At 30.6% G+C, this 26,963-nt stretch overlaps 1 protein-coding gene across 3 annotated transcripts; it reads left to right on the forward strand.

The window, feature by feature from the left end:
- The first annotated feature begins 16,684 nt into the window (after positions 1–16,684).
- LOC107913871 (exportin-T) lies at positions 16,685–23,406 on the forward strand. 3 transcript variants are annotated; one of them, XR_001688653.2, is made up of 14 exons: positions 16,685–18,810; positions 18,897–18,986; positions 19,146–19,235; positions 19,362–19,466; positions 19,819–19,878; positions 20,103–20,165; positions 20,250–20,345; positions 20,773–20,937; positions 21,200–21,373; positions 21,487–21,552; positions 21,639–21,737; positions 22,215–22,352; positions 22,842–23,002; positions 23,079–23,169. XR_001688653.2 is itself a non-coding variant. In XM_016842533.2 (13 exons), the coding sequence occupies exons 1-13, from the start codon at positions 17,089–17,091 to the stop codon at positions 22,929–22,931; spliced, it is 2,958 nt and encodes a 985-aa protein (XP_016698022.2). In that variant the 5' UTR covers positions 16,685–17,088; the 3' UTR covers positions 22,932–23,406. The 3 variants fall into 3 exon arrangements, 2 of the variants coding, with proteins under 2 accessions (XP_016698022.2, XP_016698024.2); XM_016842533.2 differs by having other exon boundaries at positions 22,842–23,406; XM_016842535.2 differs by lacking the exon at positions 22,842–23,002 and having other exon boundaries at positions 23,079–23,406.
- Positions 23,407–26,963: the final 3,557 nt, after the last annotated feature.

Below are 26,963 nucleotides of genomic sequence, written 5' to 3' on the forward strand. Positions count from 1 at the left end.
CTTTGGAAGGGCACGGAATGAGTTGATCTTTGACAACCGTGCTTGCGATCCGATTATGACTTGGAACAAAGCTTTGCTCGACAACCCTTGTGTTTATGAAGGAAGCGATCAAAGGGAAGCAGTTCATAACGTGAGTGAAAATCAAAGATGGAGAAAACCAACATTTGGACTGTTAAATTTTTAACTGTGATGCGTCGAGGGATTCGGGTTCTCAAATGACTGGTATTGCAGTAATTGCAAGAGATTTTAATGGAAAAATTCTTGACGGAATCAATGCACTTGTTCAGACTACATCTGTAAGAGTGGCCGAGGCCTTGGGATTTAATTCTTGCCAAAAAAGACGGCAATGGCAGTCTATTATCTTTGAATCTTACAACAGGCAGCTGATTTACCTTGAAGAATAAATGTTTTACCTGTTGGGGATCACTCGCCATTGAACAAGATATTGTCTCTTTGTTAAATTCTGTTTCTGCTTGCGTTGCTTTCATTCCATGGACTGCTAATAAAGCAGTGGATTGGATAGTTCAATGTGCTAGGAAAAGAATTTGCCCTCTTGACTGGGTTTCCTCTGTACCGCTTTTTCTTTCCAGTTTGCTAGAAAGAGATGCTCTTGTTTCTAACTCATTAATGGAGATGTTTTTATGTCCAAAAAAATAAAAAGAAAATCAATTTGGAGAGGCACATAGACCTCCAATCTTCATTATTTGTACTACCACGCCACCTTACTAACCCCCCAATTCCAATCCTCCCAGGCAAAAATTCCAATTATCTTCTAATTCCATTACAAATAAATGAAATAATAAACATTAACTTCTCTATTCAGGGTGATTTGATAAAAAATATAAATTTAAGGGTTAAATAAGACAAAAAAATAATAAATGAATAGTTAAAATGACTTTTTTATAAAGTTGAAAGGCCAAAAAAGTTATTGTGACTTAAAAAATAATTATATGATTTAATTTTTTTTACAAATATTTTATTTGGATATTATATTTATTATATGTATTTATAGAGTAGATAGAAATATCTGAATATCAAATAATAGAATAAAAAAATTAGTTTTTTTTTATAAATTTAAATATAATATATCTGGATATTTTTAGATAAAAGCTATGGACATGAAATCATATTTGAATTGAAAATTTATAATAAATTTAAAATTAAAATTGTATACAAAATTCATGCGGTAGATTTAACTCCTCAATTATAATTTTATCATTTCTAGTCCTTCCTTTTTAAATTATGTACATTTCAATCCTAAAGTCATTTTTTAAAAATTAATTCAGTAAAATATTTTACATGTTTTTTTTTCAAATATGTGATGACATGAAATACATATTGCGACATTTTTTATACACATAGATAAATTTGTTGCGTATTTAAAAGAAATGTATAAATATCATATCACCATATGTTAAAAAAAAAAATGGGTTGCAAGACTAAAATTGCACACTTCCAAATCAAATTATAGAAAAGGAACTAAATTCACCAAAAACTATTTAGTATGTAATTACATACTTGTGATATGTTTTGATAAATATTATAATTAATGGGTTCCATTAAATTGGGTGTAACTGAAATACTATAATTACATTTTAAAATTCTTAGTGAGAGGGTGAGCATTGAAGTAATTATGCGAGTAATTACAAATAATTACACTCGAAACCAAATATTTTACGACTTTTCAAACATGCCCATTCATGATTTAAGCTTTAAAAAGGAAAATTAATATTTTCAATGATTAATTTTTTTAACCAAATTTGATAATCCAAAATAAAAAGCGAATTATATAACTTTTTCAATGCAAATTTGTAAAAAAATGATAAGTAGACTTGGAGTCACTTATCACTTAATATGGAAATTTTCAAAATATTTTTTATTTTGTTTTATTTCTTTCAATACATAATTTTTCAACACTTAAAATTTTTTTTAGTATTTAATTTTTATACTTTATCAAATAACACCTAATTTGAAAATTATATTGATGAGATCATTCCCTATGCATTTTGACCTAATTTTTCATATTCTGCATTACATGGTGTTTATTATAAATTATTTATACTAAATTTAATTAAATTGCATATTATTTATTATTAATTACTTATACTTGGTTCAGAACCGTTGGTTAATAATAATGAGAATTTGTTTAATGTAAGAGAAATAATAGCTCAACTAATTTGGAATGCTAAAGTAATCATATAAAATTGCTTAAAATGGTTATTTTTCTTGTTGATTTTATTTGTAAGCATATTATCAAATACTTTTTTGGACTAACTATTATATCCGATGGTTTGATTTTAGATCTTGTTACTTTTTTAGAGAAATTTGTCTCGTGTATTATTGATATTTTTATAATTATTAATATTTTTTAGAATTTAAAATTATGCAATTATGTAATTGCAATTTATACGACCAAACATAATATAAAGAATTATGATATAATTACACTCCACTAGTCAAACATGTCTAGAAAACTAGAATTCCTTGTAATTACATTAGTATTATAACAACCAATTTTTAGTGGTGCTAAAAAAGGTGGTTTTGGAACCCCATTTCCGTAAACCGGATCCGTAAATATTTATATTTAATATTAGACTTTGGCCCATCAATTTTGTTTATTAATTATTTAATTTAGGTACAGTGACTAATTTGTAAATGTTTTATCGCTATAACTTTTTAATTGGCCAAAGACTAAGGGACTTAAATTTTAATTAGCCAAAGGACCAAAATGGTAATTAAATCATTGTATAATACGTGTTAGTGGAATATGATGTAAAATTTCTCTTAAGAATGTTAATGATAGATTAAGTTAAACTAATTATAATTAAGTTAATGAAACCTAGTTAATTAACCATTAATCTACTATATAAGATAAATTAAAGAAAGAAAAGTCACTTTTTCTATTCATCTTCTTCTCTACCGTACAAAGAAAGAAAGAAACCTTTGGAAACATTTCAATATTCGATCCTTCAATTGGTAAGCAAATTAAGTCATTTTCTTGTAATTTTTATGTTTTTGATGTCATGGAAGCTTGATTTAGCTAGATCACGTACCAATTTGTAAAATTGTTAAGGTTTTTATTGTTTATTTCTTAAATTTATTGGTGTTAAATTGATAGATTTTAAACTTAGATGTGAAAAGGGATTAGATTGTAATCTTAAATTGTTAGTTTTTGTACAAAAGGAATAAAGTGTATAAATTATGAAATTTATGTGAAATTTCAGTAATAATAGATAGTAGGGAGTCCCTAAAGGATGTGATTGAGATAAATTTTGAAACCAAAGCTCAAAATTGAAAGATATTGTTAATTCGATTTTAGGGACTAAATTGAATAAAATGAAAAACTTAAGGGGCATTCAAAAATGGAAGTAAATAGGTTCATGCATATCATGGAATGATATAAAAATATTTGGTATTGATAAATTGTCTAAAATAATTGTTTAGATCAATAATTGAATCAAATTGGGGATAAACGAGGAAAAGCTAAAATTGCCAAATAGCCCTTAAAGATTCAACTTGGTTGTTGTTTTGGCCAAGTAAGTTCATATGGTATTTGTTTATATAGGTTGTTGTGTATTTGATTTGTACTATATATGTGCTTAATTGTGAATTGATGAAAAGGTGAGTATTCGACTAAATTGTAAAATGTTGATTATAATTGAAAAAGAGGTCTGCGTGAACTTAGTAAATGTTAGCTTACAATTGGCATGTCAATAGGGTTTTATGCATGCTTGTACAGGATTGGTTACATATGTTACTGAGATCCAGAATTTATTGTGGAATCGAAGATACATGTGACACAGGTTTAGCCTGAACTGGTAACTTGATGTCATTTTAAAGGTTTAGCCCGGACAGGTAACCTAACATTTATATTTTCAGCTTGGAAAAGCAATCGGGTGTGTTGTTATAAAGGTTTAGCCTGGACTGGTAACCTAACACGAATATACTTAGCTTGGACAAGCAACTAGTGTAACGTGGATACCTTTGTATCCGAGTCAATTTACTGGAGTTCATAAGATGAAATAGATTACATGAATTGAGAAATTGAAACAAAACATAATGACCCCGATATTCATTTGCGAAATGTTAAATTTGAACTTGAACAAGGTATTGAAGAAATGACATTAGCATGAATGCAATTATTTCATTCATGATTGAACAAGTTTTGAACTAGTTAATCAAAATAATATGAATTGGCATGATATATGATTGAGATATCACATAGTTTGGTTATATGTTGAACTCACCTTGTTTATGTTGTGCTTTGCGTCTAGTCAACTATGTTAAGCTTAGTAGCTTATTGTATCTAATTAAAAGATAAGTTTAGTAGCTTAGTAGCTTGTTTTGTTGTTTCATTCATGTCTTGTTTATGTTAAACTCTCACATTTTCTTTTCTAGATACAACCGACTAACATGTTTCTTTTTAAGTTTGGTTTGGAAGAAATCCCAGTTTATTCGATCTTTAGGAACAATAGATATCAGAGTCATCCACCACCGGTACGCTTCTTTTTTCAGCAACGATACAGTATATTTCAAACAGTCTTCCAGAGAGCACATTAATTCTGTTGACACCATTTTTTTTATAAAACGGGGTCAACTTAGATTTTAAAAATAAAAACGAATACGGGAGTCGCCACCAATCTTTTTTTGATGAGGTGTGATCGGGTCACCTTGAAAAGTGGTTGTTTTTAATAAGTGATTTGATTTTATTAAAACAGCGATTTTGGTCCACGAAATTCAGAAAAACGAGTTCGGGAGTCGGTTACGCACGAGGAAGGATTAGCACCCTCGTAACGCCCAACAATTGGTACCTAGTTAATTAATTAATGTCTTAATGTTGAAATTTGAAAACTTTGAAGAGATTTAAAATACAATCTTTTGTAAAAAAAAAACTTATATAAAACAAGTTACCCGTTAAGACCCTCTCATTTCGGAGAGAGAAAATGTCACACCCAATGAGTTAGGACATGATATTTCACCTCCTCAAAAATGAGCTTGTCCAAAAAAATTCATGCAATAAAATTTAAAAGGATATTCAATTGTTTAATTCAGATGAAGAAATCGTAGCCCAATACGTTAGGGCACAATTTCTCAAAATTCTAAACATTGAATATTGCCTTTATTATGTTTTTAGAAAAATCCTCATCTCGAGAAAACAGCGTGTCATATCCAATGCATTAGGACTCAACGTATCAAATTCCCGATAATGAGCTTTTTATTTATGTTTTTTGATTAAGAGTATTCTCGATTATTTAGATTCATCGAAGAAAATTGGAACCTAATACATTAGGGCTGAATCCTCTCGAAGATCCCAAATACCGAGTATTACCTTTATTTTCAAAATTTTCTTTTTTACAAATTTGGGTAAAAATTGATGTAATGTTAAATTTGATATATGAATAAATGCCGCATTAATAAATGACAATAATGAATACGACGATGTGAATATAGATAACACAAGCAATCACAACAAAAATAATAAATAAATAAAAAAGGACAAATCGATTACATATAAAATAACAAGTAAATAGACAAATAAAACTAAAATGTTTCTTTTTTAAAATGATAATGGACATATAAATAAATAAATAAACTCCAAGTAAAGCAATTATAACAACAAAGACAATAGATAAAAATTATAAAATATAAAAATATATATATGTACATATTAGAAAAATATATATGTATGTGAATAAAAGAAATAAAAAAATATATATATAAATATACATATTTTAAAATGTAAAAAATATATAAGTATGTATATAAAATTATGAAGCATAGAAAATATATAAAAGTATGTGTATATATATATTTATAAAAATTAAGAAATATGTACGTATATGTATATATTATAAAATGTATGCATGTATATATATAACAAAATTTGAAATTTAAAAGGTATAAATGAATAAATAATAACACAAGATTAATGGTATAATATAATAATGATAATAAGATTAAAATAATTAATTAAATAATAAAATCGCTAAAAACATAGACTAAATTGAACTAAAACAAAAAAATAGGGCAGATTTGAAATAAATGAAAAGGAAGGACTTATTTGAACGCGCGAATAACATGGAGGAACTAGAAGGCCAATTTTCCCTTCTCTTCCAAAACGACGCCATTCAAATAAGGGCTAAACTGTAAACGTAACAAATTCTGGGGTACAATTTTAAAAAAGATTAAAAAAAGAAAAAGGGAGTAAATTAAAATAAGCACAAATGCGGTAGGACCAGGGTTGCAAATAACCCATTCTGCGAAAACGTGCGGATCCTCCCTAGAACGGGTCGGGTCGCGCACGAGTCTAAGGCAAAACGGTGTCGTTTTGCGCCTGGAGAAGTCATCCAAAATGCTGTCGTTTCGTCTCTTCTATTTAAGCCCCATTTTTTTTTTCATTTCTTTCTCCTTCATTAAAAAAACTGCAGAAATCCTCTCAAGGCCTCTCATCTCTCAAACCCCACCCCACTCAGCCTAGGGTTTCGGCTATTGCCGCCGTTGTAGTGCCACCGTGGCCGGCGCTGCGCCAGAGGGGCGTTTCAAACCCTAGTTTTCGATGCGCACAAAGGCGAAGCCTTTTTTAATCGATGGCCACAAAAAAGGGGTGTTTCGAATCATCCTCTAAATCTGAATCCGACGTCAACGAGGGGTTTCCGACGGTGCAAACCAATTCAGGTAAAATTTCCCCTCTTTTATTTTATTAATATTTTTTAAGAAAAACAAATTTAAAAAGAAGAAAAAATTATATATAAAAAAATAAAATAATAAATAGAAAAGAAACAGCAACCTTTTTCTTTTATTTCTGATGTTCGTAAAAAAAGGGTCTGAACCCTTTACATGCATCTGGTTTAGGCTTTTATAGTCGATTTACACAACACTTTTGTTTCTATTTTTGCTCTATTTTTCTGCTGTTGCGTGTTCTCTTTTGTTTTTGCAGGTGGAGCAGGTGGGCAAAACAGTGGCTGTGACAGAGGCGTGCGACGCAAGTGATGGTGACAGGCCTTAAGAAGCGGCACATCTAGGGTTAGAGGGGATTAGGGTTTTCTGATAGCTTTAGGTTTATTGGGCCATTGGGCTTGGTTGGGTTTGGTTTTAGGCTTGTAATTTTTGTATTATTGGGCTTGAAATTTTTGGGTAGTGGGCTCGGGCAATTTGGGCTTGTTACAAATTCATCTAAAACCTTCAGAGTGTTTTCTAACCAATATTCAGCTCTTGTTGGATCATCATTTTTCTTGCCTCGAATTTCTTCTACTCCACATTTACAAATTTTGTCGATCATAGGTTGTTAACATTCACTGGATTTGGGTTTTGAGGACAAAAGGGGGTGTTAGAGGAGGCATAATTGGGGTTTGAGGTTACATTTGGAATTGCGAAGCTAAAGAGGTAGCTCTTACAAATTAAGTGAACCATCGGTTCACCATCTAGAAGAAAATAGCTCTTACCTCATTCTCTAACCCTTGCGAAACAAGCACACTATGAACAACTCCCTAATCAGAAATATGAACATTACCTTCTACCTCATTAGATACAACACGATTTGATTCTGCCAACATGACTTATTAATATGAAAAATAGAATCAATTCAAATCATAGGCATCACACTATTATAGGTTATTGTGACATGTATTTCTAAACTCAACACGCACCATGTTTAGTCCTAAAATCAACTAAACTGTAACTCTGATACCAATAAATGTAACACCTCTTACCCGACTCGATCACCGAGTCTGAGCTACAGGATGCCACATCCATTATCAAAGCAACTACAAACATTTAACATACAATCATGCAAACATAAAATTTTTAAACCATATACATGATATACAATCTTTTCCTAGTCTTAAACAAGCTCATGTATGCTCTAAAGTTAGCTCGAAATCGAACAAGAACCAATATGTAAAAGTTTCAAAGCTTTGGGTTGACATCGTGATGTGACATATTGGTTTGGCCTCGTTGTAGTAATGGATTTCCTCGTCACGCCGTGGCTTGAAATCCAGAGCTCATCGTGATGACCATTGCCCAACGTCGCGAGGTGGACTCTGTTTTTTTATGCAAATTAGGTCATTTAGTACCTATTTCATGACAACCTTTCAAATTTCTCATTTGGTGCATTTGCACCATATTTTCTTACACAAAAAAATAGACAAAAATACATGCCAAAACATACCATTTAACCAATTACAATAATCCATTCCAATATATCTCAATTTGGCATCAAAACCTACCAATTCAACCTATTCAAACTTATCTTATACAATCATGTATTTTAGCCATTTCAATCATCATTTTTATCGTTCCATTTCACACTCAAATTTATCATTCAAAAGCCACATATATAACTTAACACATTACTAAAACATACACACACATATATATGAACATTAATTCTCCCAAAATCAAGCATTAACCAAGGTTCATGTAACAACTCATTTTCAGTGGTGTTAAAAATAGTGGTTTCGAAGAGGGGTGTGTAAAATTCAGGTAAAACCGAAAAATTTTGGTTAACCGACCGAATTTGGTTAATTGATCGGTTAACCTAATTTTTTTGATCGGGGGTCAGTTAAAGATTTTTTAATTTTTCAGTTAACGGTTTAAATCAGTTTGAAATCGGTCAGTTAATCAAATTTTTTCAATTTAACCGAATTTTATAGGGTAATTGGGAAACCATGGGCCTTAAATTAAACCCAGTCGGCCAGCCCAATTTTTTTTCTCTCCTCTAGGCTCCAACCCCAAGAACCAAACCTTTTCTCAATACTCAGCAGGTAACAGCAACAGAAATCAGATTCTCAATCTCAATCTCAGATTCTCAGTCGAATCGGGAAAATCCACCATTTTTTCTGTCCATTTCTCTTCCAGCACACCAATACCCAGAGGCCAGGTTTGCTTTCTTCTAATTTCCATTTTATTTTTTTTCCAATTTCTTCAATGGTAAATATATTTTTGTTTTGTTTAGTTCGTCTACCTTTTTCTGATTTAACTTTTCTTCTTTTTTCTTCTTCAGTTCTTCTATTTTTTTCTTTTTAAGTTCTGAATCACTGCATACTCCCACTTGTTGTTTTTCGTTAGTAGTACAGCTTGCTTCGAAAGTTTTCAATCTCCAAGATTTTTTCCCCCTGACGTTATGTTCTATTTGGTGGCTGAGAAAATGTAGGAGGAAAGAGAAATAGGCTTTTGATTTCTGACAGCTGTGTTAATATCATTTCATCAAAGTGAATTCTAATTCACTACCTAAACCAGAAAAATAAATTAAATGCGAATAGAGACGAAAATGAGAGTTTTGTTCTCTGGATTTCATGGTAACAATTATTTCTGTTTCATATCTCAACAACGATCCAATTCTTAATTGTTATTATTTTTTCCTTTGTGAATTTGGAATTTCCATGGGAGGATTGCTTCAAAGTCCTTAAAGACATTTGGTTTAGTTGAACTCTGTGTGTGTTTTCCAGGTTGAATATGTGAGGCAATTAGCTGTCACCCAACATTGTTTCTATTTAGTATTTACTGTCTTTAAATGTGCATTCAATTTTAAAGATACTGAATTTGGTTTGAAAATTGTTTCCATTTCAATTTTCAAAGATACTGACATTATATTAAGATATAATTATTTCAATTACTTCATTACTCTTGCTTTGCTTGTTGCTCATGCTCCTAATTTGCATATTCTATTTCGTTTAATTTTTATTTTTGTTAAAAATTATTGAAATACAAAAGATAAATGATAAATTTATTTTATAATGCTATAAAACAAATTAGTTAATACATATTAAATATAATATAGTATTTCTTTTTAGAAATTCAACAGTTTAAAAACCAAATCATAAATCCAATAAACATAAAAGTAATATATAATTAACACAACTTGCTCTTGTTTTTAATTTTTTTATCATCTATTTAATAACTCATTTTGTATTTCTATTTACAATAAACATATTATAGCGACTATAAAAATAGCAAAAAGATTATTGAACTTAAAAGAAGAGAAAAATAGTTGTCTGCCGCCTTTCAATTTTCAATTTTCATTCTATTAATAAAAGATTTTAATCTCTACATTTTCAAAATAAGATGAAAAAAAAATATTTTTTTAAATTCTCTTACATGGATTTTTTAATATCTATTTAAATTTTAATATCTATTTAAAATTGGTGCTATCAAACAAGTTTCTAATAACTTTAACAATAACTTAGCAAAGTGTTATGCTTTTCAAAATTTATTCTATTACCTTAAAAGTTAAAACCGCTTATCTCTGCTATAGCCGTCGTGCGACCAACTTCTATTTGGATTGTTGTGCGCCATCCATCCCTCCTCTCTCCGATCTTCCCTATACTTATTTATATTGGAGTTCGATGGTTTGTTGAGGAGAGCATGACTTTGTTTGCGAGAGTCAGTGCACCAGTAAAATGACTCCTAATCTAGTGGCTAATGCCTCAATTTGCGTTGTTGACTCTTCTAATGCTTGTGTTTTTGCTAGCCAATTTCAACCTTTGTCACTCCGAATTGATGACTCGATATTATTTTAATTTATTATATATTTTTTCTTGTAGAATATCAACCGAACCAACATCTATTGAGGGTAGTGTTATGCCTCTTACTTCGATAAATTCTGAAAATTCAGGAGTTGGAACTTCAGGCCAAACAAAGGCGACTATCGGGAAAAGAAAAGCCGTTCCTCAAAGGTCAGAAGTTTGGTCTCACTTCACTAAGATTATTAATAGTGAGGGTGCAAGTAAGGCTATATGTAATTATTGTCACAAGGAATTTTGTTCTGATATGAAAAAAAATGGTACAAGGTCATTGAAATATCATATTGGTTCATGTAAGAAAAATCCTAGTAATGTTGTTGAAAATACTCAAGGACAACTAGTTTTACATAGAAAGGGAGTTGAAGGGGGGAAGGGAATCTTTCAACTTGGAGATTTGATCAAGAAGCATGTAGGAAAGGATTAGCACAAATGATTGTGATTGATGAATTATCTTTCAAGTTTGTTGAAAGTAAGCTTTTAAGAAATTTATGTTTGTGGCATGTCCTAGGTTTCATATTCATTCATGAATTACTATGATTAGGGATGTTTATCAATTGTATTTAGATGAAAGGATCAAGATAAAACAACTTTTAAGAAGTTCTTGTTCTAGAGTTTACTTAACTACTGACACATGAACTTCTTTGCAAATAGTTAATTATTTGTGCATCACTGCTCACATTATTGATAACGATTGGAATTTGAATAAAAATATTTTAATCCTTTGTCCAATTTCTAGTCATAAGGGTAAGTCCATTGGGATGGTGATTGAGAAATGCTTGTTGAATTGAGGGATTGGTAAGTTGTTTACTGTTACTGTTGATAATGCAAGTTCAAATGATGTTGCTATTGGTTATTTGAGAAAGAAATTTAACCCTCGAGGGGGTTTAGTTCAAAATGGTAAATATCTTCATATGAGATGCATGACACACATTGTGAATTCGATTGTTGTTGAAGGCTTAAAGGAAATGAATAAATCTATTGAATGTGTTAGGGGGGCTGTTAGATATGTGAGACAATCACCAGCTAGATTACAAAAGTTTAAGGAATGTGTTGTGGTGGAAAAGATAAGAGTACAAGAAGATGTTGTGTCTTAATGTTTGTACTAGGTGGAACTCGACCTACTTAATGTTAGACACTGCTCAGAACTTTGAGAGAGCTTTTGAGAGATTTGATGAGCAAGATACAAACTTTAGGGCTAAACTTGAAAGGGGTGAAGGTTGGCCTAGTGTGGATGATTGGGATAATGTTAGAAACTTTAGGGATTTCTTGGTACACTTTTATGAAGTCACTTTGCGTATATCTGGCACTTCATATGTCACGTTCAATAATTTTTTTGATGAGCTTTCTGAAATTGATATTCTTTTACGAGATGCTTAGTTAAAAAGTAATGTTGATTTCTGTGTTACAGCCATCAAAATGAAAGAGAAGTATGATAAGTGTTGGGGTGATATTGATAAGATGAATTTGCTTATGTTTGTTGCTTGTATTTTATATCCTAGACAAAAACTAAAGTATCTTGAATTTGCACTTAGTGTAATGTCTAGTTCTGAAAAAGCTTGTGAAATGATGCAAAATTTGAAGGAATCTTTGTATGAATTGTTTGATGAGTATAAGCCTCCACTTCATAGTACTTATAGCCAATTGAGTGTGCCAACACATGTTTCTCTCGGTGAACCACAACAAAAAATGAAAAGGCGAATGCAAGCTTTGTATAAAAAGTGTGAGTTGGAAATTTGTGGTGAGGATAAAACATCTGAGTTGGATAAATATATAGCTGAGGCTAATGAGGAATTTGTTGAAGACTTTGATATTTTATTATGGTGGAAAGTGAACAGCCCTAGATTTCCCACTCTTTCAAAAATGGCCAGATATGTGTTAGCTATATCGGTTTCTACGGTTGCTTCAGAGTCTGCACTTAGCACCGGGGGACGTGTCCTTGATCGATATAGGAGTTCTTTAACTCCTAAAATTGTACAAGCTCTTGTGTATACTCAAGATTGGATTCGAAAATCATCATCACAAGAAGACATCAAAACGATTGAAGAACAAATCCAAAATCTTGACAAGATCGAAAATGGTATATTTATTGTTTTATTTTAATAGTTTCAATTTTTTTTACCATATCATTCCTACTTATTTAATTAATTCAATGTTTAGACTTTTCTTGGAATGCATCAGAGCCTACCCTAAATTAATGAGCTTTCGTGAGTTGAAGGGTATGCTTACTATCTTATTCTTGTTAACTTATAATCTATTCCTTTGTTTATATTATTTAATTTTTTTAAATGTGTATATTTCTATTATATGCTAAATTTTTGCACATGTTTTTTTTGTAGATTTAATGCAAATGGAGATAAATGGAGAATATTAAAGACTTACATTTCAATTATGTGTTAATTTCAAGACTTTGTAATGTTTTTAATTATGTAGTGATTCAAAGACTTATGTAATGTTTTTAATTATGTAGTGATTCAATTCGGGTAATTCGGTTAATTCGGTTAATTTTTAATCAAAAATAAAAACCATATAATTTTTGGTTAATTCAGTTAACCAACCGGTTTAACCGAAAAAATTTTGGTTCGGTTAATTTTTTTTTTAAAATTTGGTTCAGTTAACGGTTAAAATTTTTGGAAGGTCGGTTAATTTGGTTATAGCTATTTTAGGTTGGTTAACTGAACGCACACCCCTAGTTTTGGGGCCACAAATCCGACGAGTGAGTCCGTACGAATCAAATATAGTATTATAATAAATTTTGATTTGATAATTTATATGTTATTTAAACAAATAATTAGGTTCAAGTGGTATATCCTTAAAGTTAAGTGGTTTTAGAAAAGGAGGTATCGGGACCTTATTTCTATAAACCGATGCCATAAATATTTTATGAAATATTTACGGAATGGTTATATAGGTGTATTAAAATTTGGTTAAGAGATTTTAACATTTAAATAACTAATTAAGTAAAAATGACTAAATTGTAAAAGTTGAAAAAATTAATTTCTATTAGTTAATTGATTAATTTAAGATGGATAAATTGGAAATTATGCCATATTTAAAGGGTAGGTACGGTTGATGTTGTTTTATTATGTTAATACATATGTTTTGTTAGTTAATTAAAAGAAAAGATAAATTTAAGTTGAAATAAAATAAACAAATAGGCATCATCTCTTCCATTGTTCTTTAACTACTGAAAAACCACCATTAAAATAGAAGAAGAAAGCTTCAAGCTCCCTTGCCATTCGATTATGTAATGATCTAACAGTCAGGGGTATCAGAAAGTGAGATTCGAGACTCCGTTCCCGTAAAATGAACTCGTAAATGTTTTTATTAAATATTTACGAGGTTAGTTTAGTAGTGGATTAGATATTGTTTAAGTAAATTTATTAAGATTCAATTAATTTATTAAGATCTACATAAAAACTATTAATGTGTCAAAATTTTTGCAATATTTTAAATATGAGTACGATTGTTAAAAAAATCACAATAACACAAAAAGAGAGTTAGGACTAGTTTAGCATTGTTTTTGAGAAGTGATTTTAAGAAGTATTTTTTAAAAGTTTGGTTTAAGATTTAAGTGTTTAGTATTGCTGTTAAAAAGTGCTATTGAGAAATAAAATGTCTATTTTAGACATGGTGTTATAAATTAATAAATATGCATTTAAATAATGTTCAAATTAGTTACTATTATGATATCTTAGTAAGAATATAAAAAATAATTTATTATAATTTGTTGTTAATATTTTAATATATGAAATATAAATTTTAAATATTTAAAAAAATATTAATTATTCATGAAATTTAAATTGAATATATAAACTATATTTTAAAAATATAATATTATATATATATATAAAATAAATTTTAATAGGAAAATAATTACATACAAAATATAAATATTATATAAAATATATTATAAGGGTTAAAATTGTCATTTGGTCTAAAAGCATTTTGTGAATTGTACCATATTTATTGTGTTATTTTGTTTGATATTAATGTTGCATTAATGTTATTTTTCATACCATGTTTATTGTGTTATTTTGTGCATTTAAAACATCATAAATATAGTTTTACATACTAATACTTTATTTTATATACATCATGACGTGTTTTTAAATGTACAACATTTTTATACTATTTTTGGTACCATACTGTGCTTGCATAGTCTATTATAACAACTTCTAATAATTTATGTCTTCATGTATCTCAATTCATTTTATATTTTGTATAAATTTTTAATGCGATTCATTTTAGAAGATGCGTATATATTCAACTTTTATATGTTCATATTTGTTGCACACTTGTTCTACGTGAACACGTTATTCGCTTAAGAGAGAATTCAAGTTTGAAGATTAGAGAACATTGTATAGAAAAGCAAGCGTGAATCTCAAAATATTTGTATAAGCTTTAAAATGGACATTAAAGATAACTTTGTTTTTAAGAATTTAATAATTACATATATTAATATATATATATATTAGTGAATGTACTTGAGAGGTCCCTCCATTAGAGGGGTTTGATCAAGTTAATCCCTCTACTATTTAATTGATTGATTTGGTCCCTGTACTATTTAAAAAAAATCAAATAATACCAAATTGAAATAGACTTAACATTTACTGTTTAAAAAATACCATTTATTATTTAACAAAGTTAACATTTTTAAAGTTTTTATGATTTAATGAATCAAATTTTGTTTTGAATTGAACTGCAATTGAAAAAAATAATTTTCAAGATATTTTTTATACAGTAATGTTAATTCTATTACAATTTAAACTCATTTAATTTTTTTTAATAATATAAAGACTAAATCAATCTATTTAATAATAGAATACTCCCTATAATATAAGACTTCTCAAATACTACAGCCTATAATTTCCCTTCCCTTCCTTTTTTTGCAATAACCATTTTTTTAGATAAAAGCTAAAAAAATTAAATTACCCTAATATAACAAAAGTTTTCATCAGAATTTATAATTTAATTTTTTAAAATTTATAAAATTTTAAGTTGATACATGAACTCTAAAAAATTGATAAAATTTTAATTTAATTTTTAAAAAATATAAAAATATAAAAATATAAAATTTTGAGAGCGGTGGAAAATTGTCAACTACACAATGACATGGAATCACCAATTAAGACTCCTCATGCAATTGGGGTTATTTATAGATTTTTTTTTTGGGTTGAAATTAAGTTATAGATAATAGATATTATATTTATTATTTATGAGGAAGTTGGATAGCAATCTTTCAATTAAATATCCGAATTAATGTTAATTCAAATAGAATTCATTTTACTCTTAAGAAAGTAAGGGCAACATGGATTATTATTTTGTAATTAATTAATTTTTTTTTTTGAAATTCCACACAATCAATTTTATAAACCAAATTAATTTTTATGGAAATCAACTTAACTTATAAAAATGGTTATTTAAAATATTTTGATTTTGAAATTGGGAAATGATTATTATTTTTTGATTTGTGTGTTATTCAATGTATTATTTGGATTTGGTTTGATTTTTAGAATTTAGTATTTGATCTCTAAACTTAAATTTCTTTTAAAGTATAATAACGGCACATATTGAGATTGTACCATATAATCACAACTTAATACAATTTAAGTTCAGAGCTCAAATTAAAATTTTTTTACTAAATTTAAAAAAAATGTGAAAAATTAAGAACCAAAATAAAAAAAATTTATCAAATTTAAAAAGCAAATGTTACTTTTTATCTCTAAATTTAATAATGTTGCATAAATTCAAATATTTCAAATAATTCAGATTTAGAATTTAAAATATCACACCCAAAGCTCCTTTAGATAGGCAGTGTGTTTATCTGCGATTAGTGTGAAAACAAGGATGATAATGAAACTAGATACTATAATGTAAAAAGAAAAACTAAAAATAAATGCCGGACCTTTAGTCAATAATAAACCCTAAACCAATTAAATTCCAAATTGAAGAGCATAGTACCTTTGGGCCCATATATGCCAGCGGCATTGGGCTGTCAATTACAGCCCTCAAATTTTTTTCCCACAACTACCCTCTTTAATTTATCAACTTTCGGTTTCCGAAAGAGGTCAAAGTCAGTTTCCTTTTGACGTCAGGGTTAAAATAGTGAATTAATCCTCCCCCCTTATAAGATTCACCACTACGTCACACTGCCCTCCTTCTTCCCCAGTAAAATTTCCCTTTTAAATTTTTATTTTTTACATGATTTCTTTTTCTTCTGTGGAGAAACTAAAGAACGTATAAATTAAAATACGCCAATCCAAACACGGCTTAGGGTTTTCTCCTCCTCTTCCCCTCTTCTTCTTCAGCACTCTAATAGAAGAAAAACCCAAGCCCTAAAACCTCACATTCACAAGTAAAATAAAAAAAAGAGTTCTCTTTTTATTTGACCTCTTCACCTATAAGGTAAGCTCTCAATAACCCAAATCTCAAAAACCCTTATTTTTCTCCCCCTTATATATCTCTTCAAGAACCCAGAATTAGGATCAAATAAAGTCTGTAACTTGGGTCTGGGAACCGTCTACTATACAAGGACTGAACAGTTAAAAAGGGAAAAAAATCAGTCAATATGGACGATGTAGAAAAAGCAATATTGATTAGCTTTGATGAATCAGGTGCCATAGATTCAGAGTTAAAATTACAAGCAGTGAACTTTTGTCAGAAAATTAAAGAAACCCCATCAATATGCAGCCTTTGTATTGAGAAGTTGTGTTTTTGCAAGCTCGTTCAGGTTCAGTTTTGGTGTTTACAAGCTTTGCAGGAGGTTATTAGGGTAAAATATGGGTCCATGAGCTTGGAAGAGAAGAACTTTATCAGGAAGTCGATTTTTTCTATGGCGTGTTTAGAAGGTATCAATGATAAGATGTGTGTTGTTTTGGATAGTCCTGCATTTATAAAGAATAAGCTTTCTCAGGTTTTGGTGACTTTGATTTACTTTGAGTACCCTTTGATTTGGTCATCTGTTTTTGTTGATTTCCTGCCCCATTTGAGTAAAGGGGCTGTGGTGATAGATATGTTTTCTCGGCTTTTGAATGCATTAGATGATGAATTGGTTAGTATGGATTATCCACGGACTGCTGAAGAAGTGGCAGTTGCAGGAAGGGTAAAGGATGCAATGAGGAACCAGTGTGTGCCTCAGATTGTCAGAGCATGGTATGACATTGTGTCTATGTATAAGAATACCGATCCTGAAACTTGTGTTACTGTTTTGGATTGTATGAGGAGGTATGTTTCCTGGATTGACATTGGGTTGATTGTGAATGATGCATTTATTCCACTCTTGTTTGAGTTGATTTTGGTTGATGGTTTGTCGGAACAACTTCGTGCTGCTGCTGCGGGATGTGTTTTGGCAGTAGTTTCCAAGGGAATGGATGCGCATTCTAAATTATCTCTATTGAAGAGTCTTCAAATAAGTCGAGTTTTTGGTTTGGTATCTGATGATAATGATTCTGACTTGGTTTCAGCAATAGCAGCCTTAATTACAGGGTATGCAGTGGAGGTTTTAGAGTGTTCCAAAAGGGTGAACACAGAAGATGCTAAGGTGATTTCCATGGAGCTTTTAGATGAAGTTTTGCCAACAGTTTTCTATGTAATGCAGAACTGCGAGATGGATGCAGCATTTAGTATTGTCCAATTTCTTTCAGGTTATGTTGCCACCATGAAAACCCATTCTTCTTTGCAAGAGAATCAAATGCTTCACATAAGTCAGATCCTCGAAGTGATTCGTACACAGATTCGTTATGATCCCATGTACCGCAATAATCTTGATATGGTAGATATGATTGGGGTGGAAGAAGAAAGCAGGATGTTGGAATTTAGAAAGGATTTATTTGTGTTGCTACGGAATGTGGGTCGAGTAGCACCTGAAGTTACTAGGATCTTTATCAGAAATTCATTAGCTAGTGCCATTTCATCATCATCAGACAAGAATGCGGAAGAGGTAGAAGCTGCCCTTTCCCTTTTGTATGCACTTGGAGAGACGATGAGTGATGAGGCAATGAGAGTGGGAAATGGACTATTAAGTGAACTGGTAACAAATCTTTTATCAACAAGATTTCCTTGCCATTCCAATAGGTTAGTTGCCCTTGTCTACTTGGAGACAATAGCAAGGTATATGAAGTTCATCCAGGAGAATGTACAATACATTCCTTTGGTTTTGGCTGCCTTTCTTGATGAAAGAGGTATACACCATCCAAACATTTACGTGAGTCACAGGGCCAGTTATCTGTTCATGAGGATCGTAAAATTGCTGAAATCTAAGCTTGTGCCTTTCATAGAGACAATTTTGCAGGTACCATTGCCCTCCAAACATGTTTGTGAATTTTTTTGCCACCTCATATCTAAAATTACCTTCTGCATTCTTTTGTTGATGGTCAGAGCCTGCAAGATGTAGTTGCTCGATTTACAAGTATGAATCTTGCATCAAGGGAACCTGCAGGATCTGAAGATGGTGCTTACGTTTTTGAGGTAACTATCTCATTCCCACCTTTCCTTGTTTGGTGTGATTACTCTTGTACCTCCACTCTTTATGGACCCATGGATATACATTCAAAGTTATGTCTTCTTTTGTTACCAAGTGAAGACCTTTTTGTTGTCTACTTTTTTTTGGGGTGATATTTTACACAGGCAATCGGCCTATTGATTGGAATGGAAGATGTGTCACTGGAAAAGCAATCCGATTATCTCTCTTCATTGCTCACTCCTCTCTGTCAACAGGTTTTCATCTGTACCGTGAAATCTTTAAATGTTTTTGCATAGTCTTCTCATGTGGCCCGCATGTGAGCAAATTGATTTATTTTACATTTTTCCAGCAGCATTTTACTCATATGATTAATGTCACAGGTCGAAGTAACATTGATGAATGCAAAAGCATTGAATCCAGATGAATCTTCTCTACAAATTGCTAATATCCAGCAAATAATCGTGGCAATTAATGCTCTAAGCAAGGTTATATTCTATCTTTAGACCATCTAATATTCTCCTTGATGAAGCGTTTTTCCTTAAATACGGTTGCCTTCCATAGAATTCTTCACTTGCCCATTGGTTACTACCATCCTGAGATCTTTGAATATGCTACTGGCATAGAAGTTTTGCCCCTTAAAATTGTTGATTTTCATTTTATACCAATCAATTATGGTATCACCATTTACCATAGCATATAGCTCGCCATGTTGTAATTTTTGTGCTTGGCTACATAGAATCAGTCTCACATGATGTAAAAAATTTAAGCATCTTTAATTGTTAATTTGAGCCTTGACCATGCATAGATCTTATCCTCATAACTTTATTCATTATCCAGGGTTTCAGTGAGCGCCTTGTGACCTCTAGTCGACCTGCAATTGGTCACATGTTTAAGCAGGTTAGTTTTAAAGATAAATGATTTTATTTGCACTTTAACTGTCCTTCTGCAGTCAAAGGTTGAGAAATTTTTATCACTGTCACTCCCTACAGTAGTTCATAATGGATCTTTTGTTGCTTGTTTGTTTAGATTAGTAACATGGATGTGGGGGAAGGAAATAATGCCATTGTTTTCTCTGTTTTTCTTACTATTTACTAAATTTTGCTTCATTTACTTTGATCCAGACATTGGATGTTCTTCTACAAATTCTTGTTGTATTTCCAAAGGTAGAGCCTTTGCGGACTAAGGTAATAGCTCAATGCCTAGTATTGAACATACTTGGTTTTGTTCAATCTAAAACATTGCCTAAAGCTAATCTCTTTGGTGTTTAGGTTTTATCATTCATACACCGTATGGTGGACACCTTAGGAGCATCTGTGTTTCCTTACCTTCCGAAGGCATTGGAGCAACTACTTGCAGAAAGTGAGGTAGAAAATAGTTAACTTTTAGCCAACTTTTAATATACTTCTCTTTCTAAATGGACATATGTGCCATTAAAGAACAGTTCTTAAGGTAGTATTTTATTAATCAAACAAAATCTCAAATCAATGTTTGGAATCTGCATAATTTGCTGCATTCAGAACTAGATGCAGAATTTTCTCTTGTCAATTGATACTAATTGTTGATGTTGGGTTCGAGCTGTTAGAGATTATATATTTATTACCACCGAGAAGAAGCATGATCCAAGTTGGAGTTACTTCGCAAACACAAATGCTCTTTTTTTTTTTTGTGGGATCTCTTTTTATGTGTGTGTGTGCTCTTTCCGTACGCATGAAAAGAAGCATCCTTAGAATTTATGTTGGTATGATTCAGTTTCATATTTATTTATTGATTCTGGATTATGTCCTTTTGCAGCCGAAAGAAATGGTTGGTTTCCTCTTACTGCTCAATCAACTTATATGCAAATTCAGCACCTTGGTCCGTGACATATTGGAAGAAGTGTTTCCTACTATTGCTGGTAGGGTATTTAGTGCCATCCAAAGGGTTGTTGATTCTTCAGTTACTGAAACCAATACGGAGGTAGATAACCATTAGCTCAAGTCTGAAATTAAACATATTCTTGCGTAGTGTTTTATCTCTATCATCATCTGCTGCATTCATTGTATTGCTTTATGATTTGATTTAAACTTATTTTCATCTTATGCAATTAGTATTTTCTCTTTTAACCTCCAGTTCAACTGTGAAACACTGCAACAGCATCTCTAATGGGTCATCACAAGCTTATGCTCCATGTGCAATGCCTTTTCTGTATTCACTGAACCTTCTTTTTTTTCTTTATCAGGAAATTCGTGAATTGCAGGAACTTCAAAAGACGTTATATACTTTTCTTCATGTGATAGCCACACATGATCTCTCTTCCGTTTTCCTTTCCCCCAGAAGCCGGGACTACTTGACTTCAATCATGCAGTTGCTGTTACATACATCTTGCCACCATAAGGATATTGTTACAAGAAAGGCGAGCTAATAGCTTTTTTATTTCATTCATTACTTTTAAGTATTGGACATTTTAAAGTTGTACTATAATCAGGAATTGAATCTAACTTTCGGTTATTGCCATCTGTGAGATAGGCTTGTGTACAGATATTTATCAAATTAATTAAAGACTGGTGTGCCAAGTCTTCTGGTGAAGAAAAGGTTTGTTTCCCTTCTAAATTTCATTCCTAGCTTTGTTGTGTGGATTTAATGATGCTTATGTCTGTAAGTGATTAAATATTTTGTAGGTACCTGGTTTCAAAAGTTTTATCATAGAGACCTTTGCCACAAACTGTTGTTTGTACAGTGTGCTTGACAAATCCTTCGAGTTTGGTGATGCAAATACTGTAAGAATAACCTATTTTTTATTCATTTATCTTATCTGTGTTCTGCATTACTCGGTGTCATGCAAGATATCATTGTTACATACATACGGGAATAACTTTTTGTTAAATTTAACATGGTTTGAGGGTTTTTATTTATTACAGAAAAAAAAACCTTCTTATGCTTGGCCATTACACCTTTGCATCCATCTGCTTTCTCGGATAGTTAGGGACATATCCTTGATTAAATGTTTTAAGGTGCATGGTTATTTGGAACAGTGAAAAGGCTGCATTAGAATTTGCTGTGCAGTGAAGTAACAATAGAGAAACATTTGTTGCCTGTTCCGAAAACCGAAAACTGTTTACCTTCTTTCTACATTTCCTGCAAAGAGCATTATTTGCTTTGCTTGGTGAATAGACAATGTTACAAATATATACAGTTAAACTGATGGTTTATGCACATTTCTTCATGCTTGCTCATTATTTCTACTATGTTTTCAGCTTGTTTTATTTGGAGAAATTGTGCTGGCTCAGAAAGTGATGTACGAGAAGTTTGGGGATGATTTTCTTGTTCATTTTGTATCAAAAGGATTTCCATCCCCTCAAAATCTGGCAGAGCAGTATTGCCAAAAGTTGAAGGTACTATTCTTTATAACCCATCTATATTTGATTTGTCATGCATAATTATTTCTGCGATCCATATGGTTTTATTCAATTCATCATTGGATTTTAGAACGAAACTGACGGTGACAATGGGTTTTCATCCTACCCTGGAACCATCCTGAAACTGTGACTTAATCCTGGTTCCTGATACCCTTTCCATTTATTAAATTACTTAATTCTTAACCGTCTGCACTACCGACTGGGTTTGGACCTTAGACACAAGTTTCCTATGAAACTATAATAGTAAATATAGAATGTTAACTCTAATCCAAGATCTCATGGAAAAAGAAAAACTTGCCACTTAGTGCATCAATGGCCAAGCCACACTTATTGTACTAATTAAAATCTAATCTTGAATTCATGACTTGGTTGATTTGCTGCATTGGGACCCTTAATAAAACTTGGGTTTATGGGCTTAAATGGAATAAGTACTTCACCGCAGCTGCTGATAGTTTATATTTGCAGGGTAATGACATCAAAGCATTGAGATCGTATTATCAGTCACTTATTGAACATTTACGAGTCCAGCAGAATGGAAGCCTTGTTTTCAGATAGCAGTGGCCATATGATTATATTTTCTAACTGAGGGCTCCACATACACACACACACATATTTTGCCAGCAAAGGTTCCCACCATCTTGCAATTTGTGTTGTTCCATTTTCCTCATTCAAGTCTCTTATGATTTGAAGTTAACATTGCAGGTTTCTTTATGTAAATATCAAATGTGTTCTGTTGCTTGTTTCCATGGACAAAGAGGTATTTTTTGAGTTGCTCAAATATCCTTCAGTTTCATCCTGCTGAATTAGGGTGAGTTTTTGTGAGAGCTTTTCATAGTTTTCCCTTTCATTTTTTGGATGCATTTTTTTTAATCTTCAATTAAGTGTATGTGTGACTTAGATTATTACCCCCTCCCCCTCAAAAAAAAAAAGAAGGAAAAAAAGGCCATTAGCCATTTCTTTTATTCATTGTTTTGATACAATTATTTTGGGGCCAAAGTTTATAATTATAAATTCAATTCAAATTAGCATATATTATTCAGTATGATTAGTAGTATGATTTAGATAGATTTTAATCTTAATTACCCTATTTTAAATTATATTCTAGGAAGTACATAATTAGTAAGAAAAAAAGAGAGGAGTGTTTTAATTTGTTTACTAGGCTAAAATTACAGGGTTAAGTTACTACAAATTTCTTAACTTGTTCCAAGGCATTAAAATAAAATACAGTAAAGAAATTCAGAAAAAGAAGGCAATACGGTAATTAAGGGAGAAAAATGAGATGGGGACAAGCAATAAAAGAGCGAGTTGATAGTCGTAATTGAATATGTGCAGAATGTAATTAGGGTTTCTTTTTTTAAATTAAGCATTCAATTATTATAAGAAATTGAAAATCGAAGGGTTTGTTAAAGACGTAAATATATTTTATTAGTTAAATACGTTTAAAAAATTAAAATTTTTCGTAAATAGAAGAATGTATAATTGTTACCTTAATAATTACGATTATTATTACCTTTAATATTTGTCCCTTTTGAATTTTATAAAATATCTTAAGTATTTTTAAATACCATTGTTGAATAAAAAATATTTACTCATGAGTAGTATTTTTAATTTATTTATATTTTACGTAAATTTAAAAGGGCTAACACATGATGAATGGTCTATTTTCAGTGTTTTTGTTTATATAAGTTATTAAATTGTACGTTGGTTTAATAATATTATTCAAAATATAACAAATTAAATTAAAAGAAACTCCTCAGCTAATTCATAACTAAACCTAATAAATATATCCTTAAAATTGAAGAAATTGTTTTCATGGGAAACAAACATCGTGCATCAATTTTTTCCTTTTTTTATTTTATTTTACATGTAAATTAAATTGTCAAATCTCAATCATGAAAATGATTTCTCAAATTGATTGAAAATTTAAAAGCTTCACTTTTGTTATTAAATGTGGACACCGAAGGATCAAATTGATTACATTCATTCATTTCAAGTTCACCTTTTTGAACGCATTGAGGCACATGTTATTATCGTTTCTCTATAATGGACCAACTTTCTCTTTAGTTTCCTCATCACAAAAACATATGAATAGAGATGTGGTTCTTGCCTTTTCTTTTTACTCTAATTTTAGACTTTTTTATCTGTATAATGTAAATAAAAAAAAATCAAATACTGAAATGATATGTCAATACTATTATTTATCAAAATAGTATGTTCGAAACAGTAACAAGGGGTGGAGGGAGAGAGATGGGCGGCACCCATGATTACAAAAATGATATGTGTTCCAAAAAAATTTATTTTTTAATGTTGAGAATTAATTCAAAGTAGTGGGTTGTTTAGTTGACCAAGTATCTTGGTAGAATCTTTGTTAGTTCCAGATTTTTAATTTAATTGAATAAGTTGTTAGTTATTTTTGTGTTGAAGTAATTTCTTTGTAAGCCTATAAATATAGGCATTTATGCTTTATTTTTAATCAATTCAGTATTCATCAATAATAGAGTAACTTTGATGCATATTGTAATTGTCTTTTTCACATCTCCTTCTTCAACATTTAAGGGTGGAGGGGGAGAGATGGGCGGCACTAGTATTTTCTGGTGCAAAAATATGATCTGACTGGAGGGTGATGAGAGAGAAGTGGTACCGGATTGAAACGTGATGGCCTAAAATATTTAAGGACCTAATATGTAAATTTACCATTTTAATTGATTGGCCGCCAAACTCTAAAAAAGTTAAATTGCTTCATAAGCTCTTCTTATTTACTATTTTCTTTTATCCTCTTTCAACACAAAAAACAGAGAGATTTATTACCAATTAGTTCAAAAAAAATTTTCTACCAAAAAGTATTTTTGTAAAAAATCCGATTCCAAGAGAACAGAATTATTACAACTTTCTTTGTTCTTTTTACTTTTATTGAAAATTTAAAGGGTTTACAATCAATTGAAGCATCGAACATAGGTGCAAGTTAGGTACCACTTGGATTAATTACTTTAAATAGTAGATACTTTATAAGTTATAGGGCATGGATTTAAATCCGATTATGTATGATTGTGCATAGTTTGTCGGTTCAAACACTCGATGAAATGTTCTTATCTTGTGAATTCGTTGTTACCCTATAAACATATTAATTAATAAATTAAAAAATAACTACGTGAGATTATGTACGGGATGTGTGGCATTAGAATCTAAGATTAATTGAAATTTTACCAGTACATATAAAATATAAATACAAATATTTTTAATAATATATCAATATATATTTTGAAAGTTTCTTAATACAATTAAGGTAGAAATATATGTTCGAATAATTACAAAAATATAGAATTAAATTATTACAATAAATATACGTACTAAAAACAAAAACAATTTAAATTATAATCAACTAACTAAATTAAAACCCGACATCATCAGAATATACCAAGTACCAACCGTGTTAAGCATGGCAATGAAATATTAAAATATTATGGATTTGGTAACGTTGAGAGCCGGCAGTTGTATTATTCCGGCAATGGTGATAGAGAAAAAGGAAGAGGAGTCGTCACCGTTAATAATGAAAGCCGTCAAGCAAGAACTTTTGAATTTCTTTGAGTTTTGACTTTCTCCGTCTCTTCTACCTACATCCACTTGCTTTCTCACTTTTTCCGAATATCATGTAACGTCATTTATTTACGTTCATTATTTTACAGTATTAATAATAAAGGACAACACTTTTTTTTTTTTAATTTTGATTGTGTACGGATAATATATATAATATATATATTTGGTGATAAACAGAGGTTATAGAGATATTAGCTTTTATCATTATTAAGTAGTTCAAGTAATTTCACAGAGACACCTGCTAATATATGTACCTCATTTATATCAGCAGAAAACATATTGATAATTCGATCAGCACTATGATTGATCTCCTTAAAATTATGTCTTACCATCCAATATCTTTTATTCCGTAATATTTGTTGAATTCACCTGACCAAAACAGAATTCGGATTTGCCGAAGTATTCCCTTGGACTGCTGGGGCTACCTCCAAGCTATTTCTTTAAGAAAATCTCTTATAATTTTGTGATGATTTTAGGTAAGTAGAAGATACATTTTGTTTAAAATAATTTTTTTTAGGAAACGAATTCATATGGGTGAGTAATATAATGATGATTAGTTAACCATATTATGAATGTGGTTAAATGAGTGTAAAAGCAGAAAGAGACATATGAACTTTAAAAGGTTTAATGATTTCTTCATCGAAGGCTCTATATTTCATGAGTGGAGAATTTAGAGTTAAAGAAAGTGTGATCCCAACAATTGGAATATTTGTGTTCCTCATTTTGATTTTATTTACAAAATCCATCATGGCCTTTAAAAGTTGGCCTTATTAAACCAAGTTGCGTTGAAATTTGAGTAATTTTCATACTATCATTTCATTACGAATAAATATAAATCTTAATTTTTTTTCTTCAAACTATTTGCTTTTTTATTTTTATTTTTATTTTGACGATGTTAGTCTCCAAACTGACACTTATATTTTTTTGTCCTTCCTACTAAATTTCTCTTTTTATTTTTATTCTCATTCACTCCATGTGTCTTCTCTCTTTTAA

Source organism: Gossypium hirsutum, chromosome D10, assembly GCF_007990345.1.
Source record: "Gossypium hirsutum isolate 1008001.06 chromosome D10, Gossypium_hirsutum_v2.1, whole genome shotgun sequence".
In the NCBI taxonomy this organism is placed as follows: Eukaryota; Viridiplantae; Streptophyta; class Magnoliopsida; order Malvales; family Malvaceae; genus Gossypium; species Gossypium hirsutum.

Excerpts from the sequence above, each read along its gene's own strand:
- LOC107913871 (XM_016842533.2), top strand. The coding sequence starts at position 17,089 with ATGGACGATGTAGAAAAAGCAATATTGATTAGCTTTGATGAATCAGGT. Across the intron at positions 21,738-22,214 it reads AGTTTGGTGATGCAAATACT|CTTGTTTTATTTGGAGAAAT; the intron begins GTAAGAATAACC and ends CTATGTTTTCAG. Across the intron at positions 22,353-22,841 it reads AGTATTGCCAAAAGTTGAAG|GGTAATGACATCAAAGCATT; the intron begins GTACTATTCTTT and ends TTATATTTGCAG.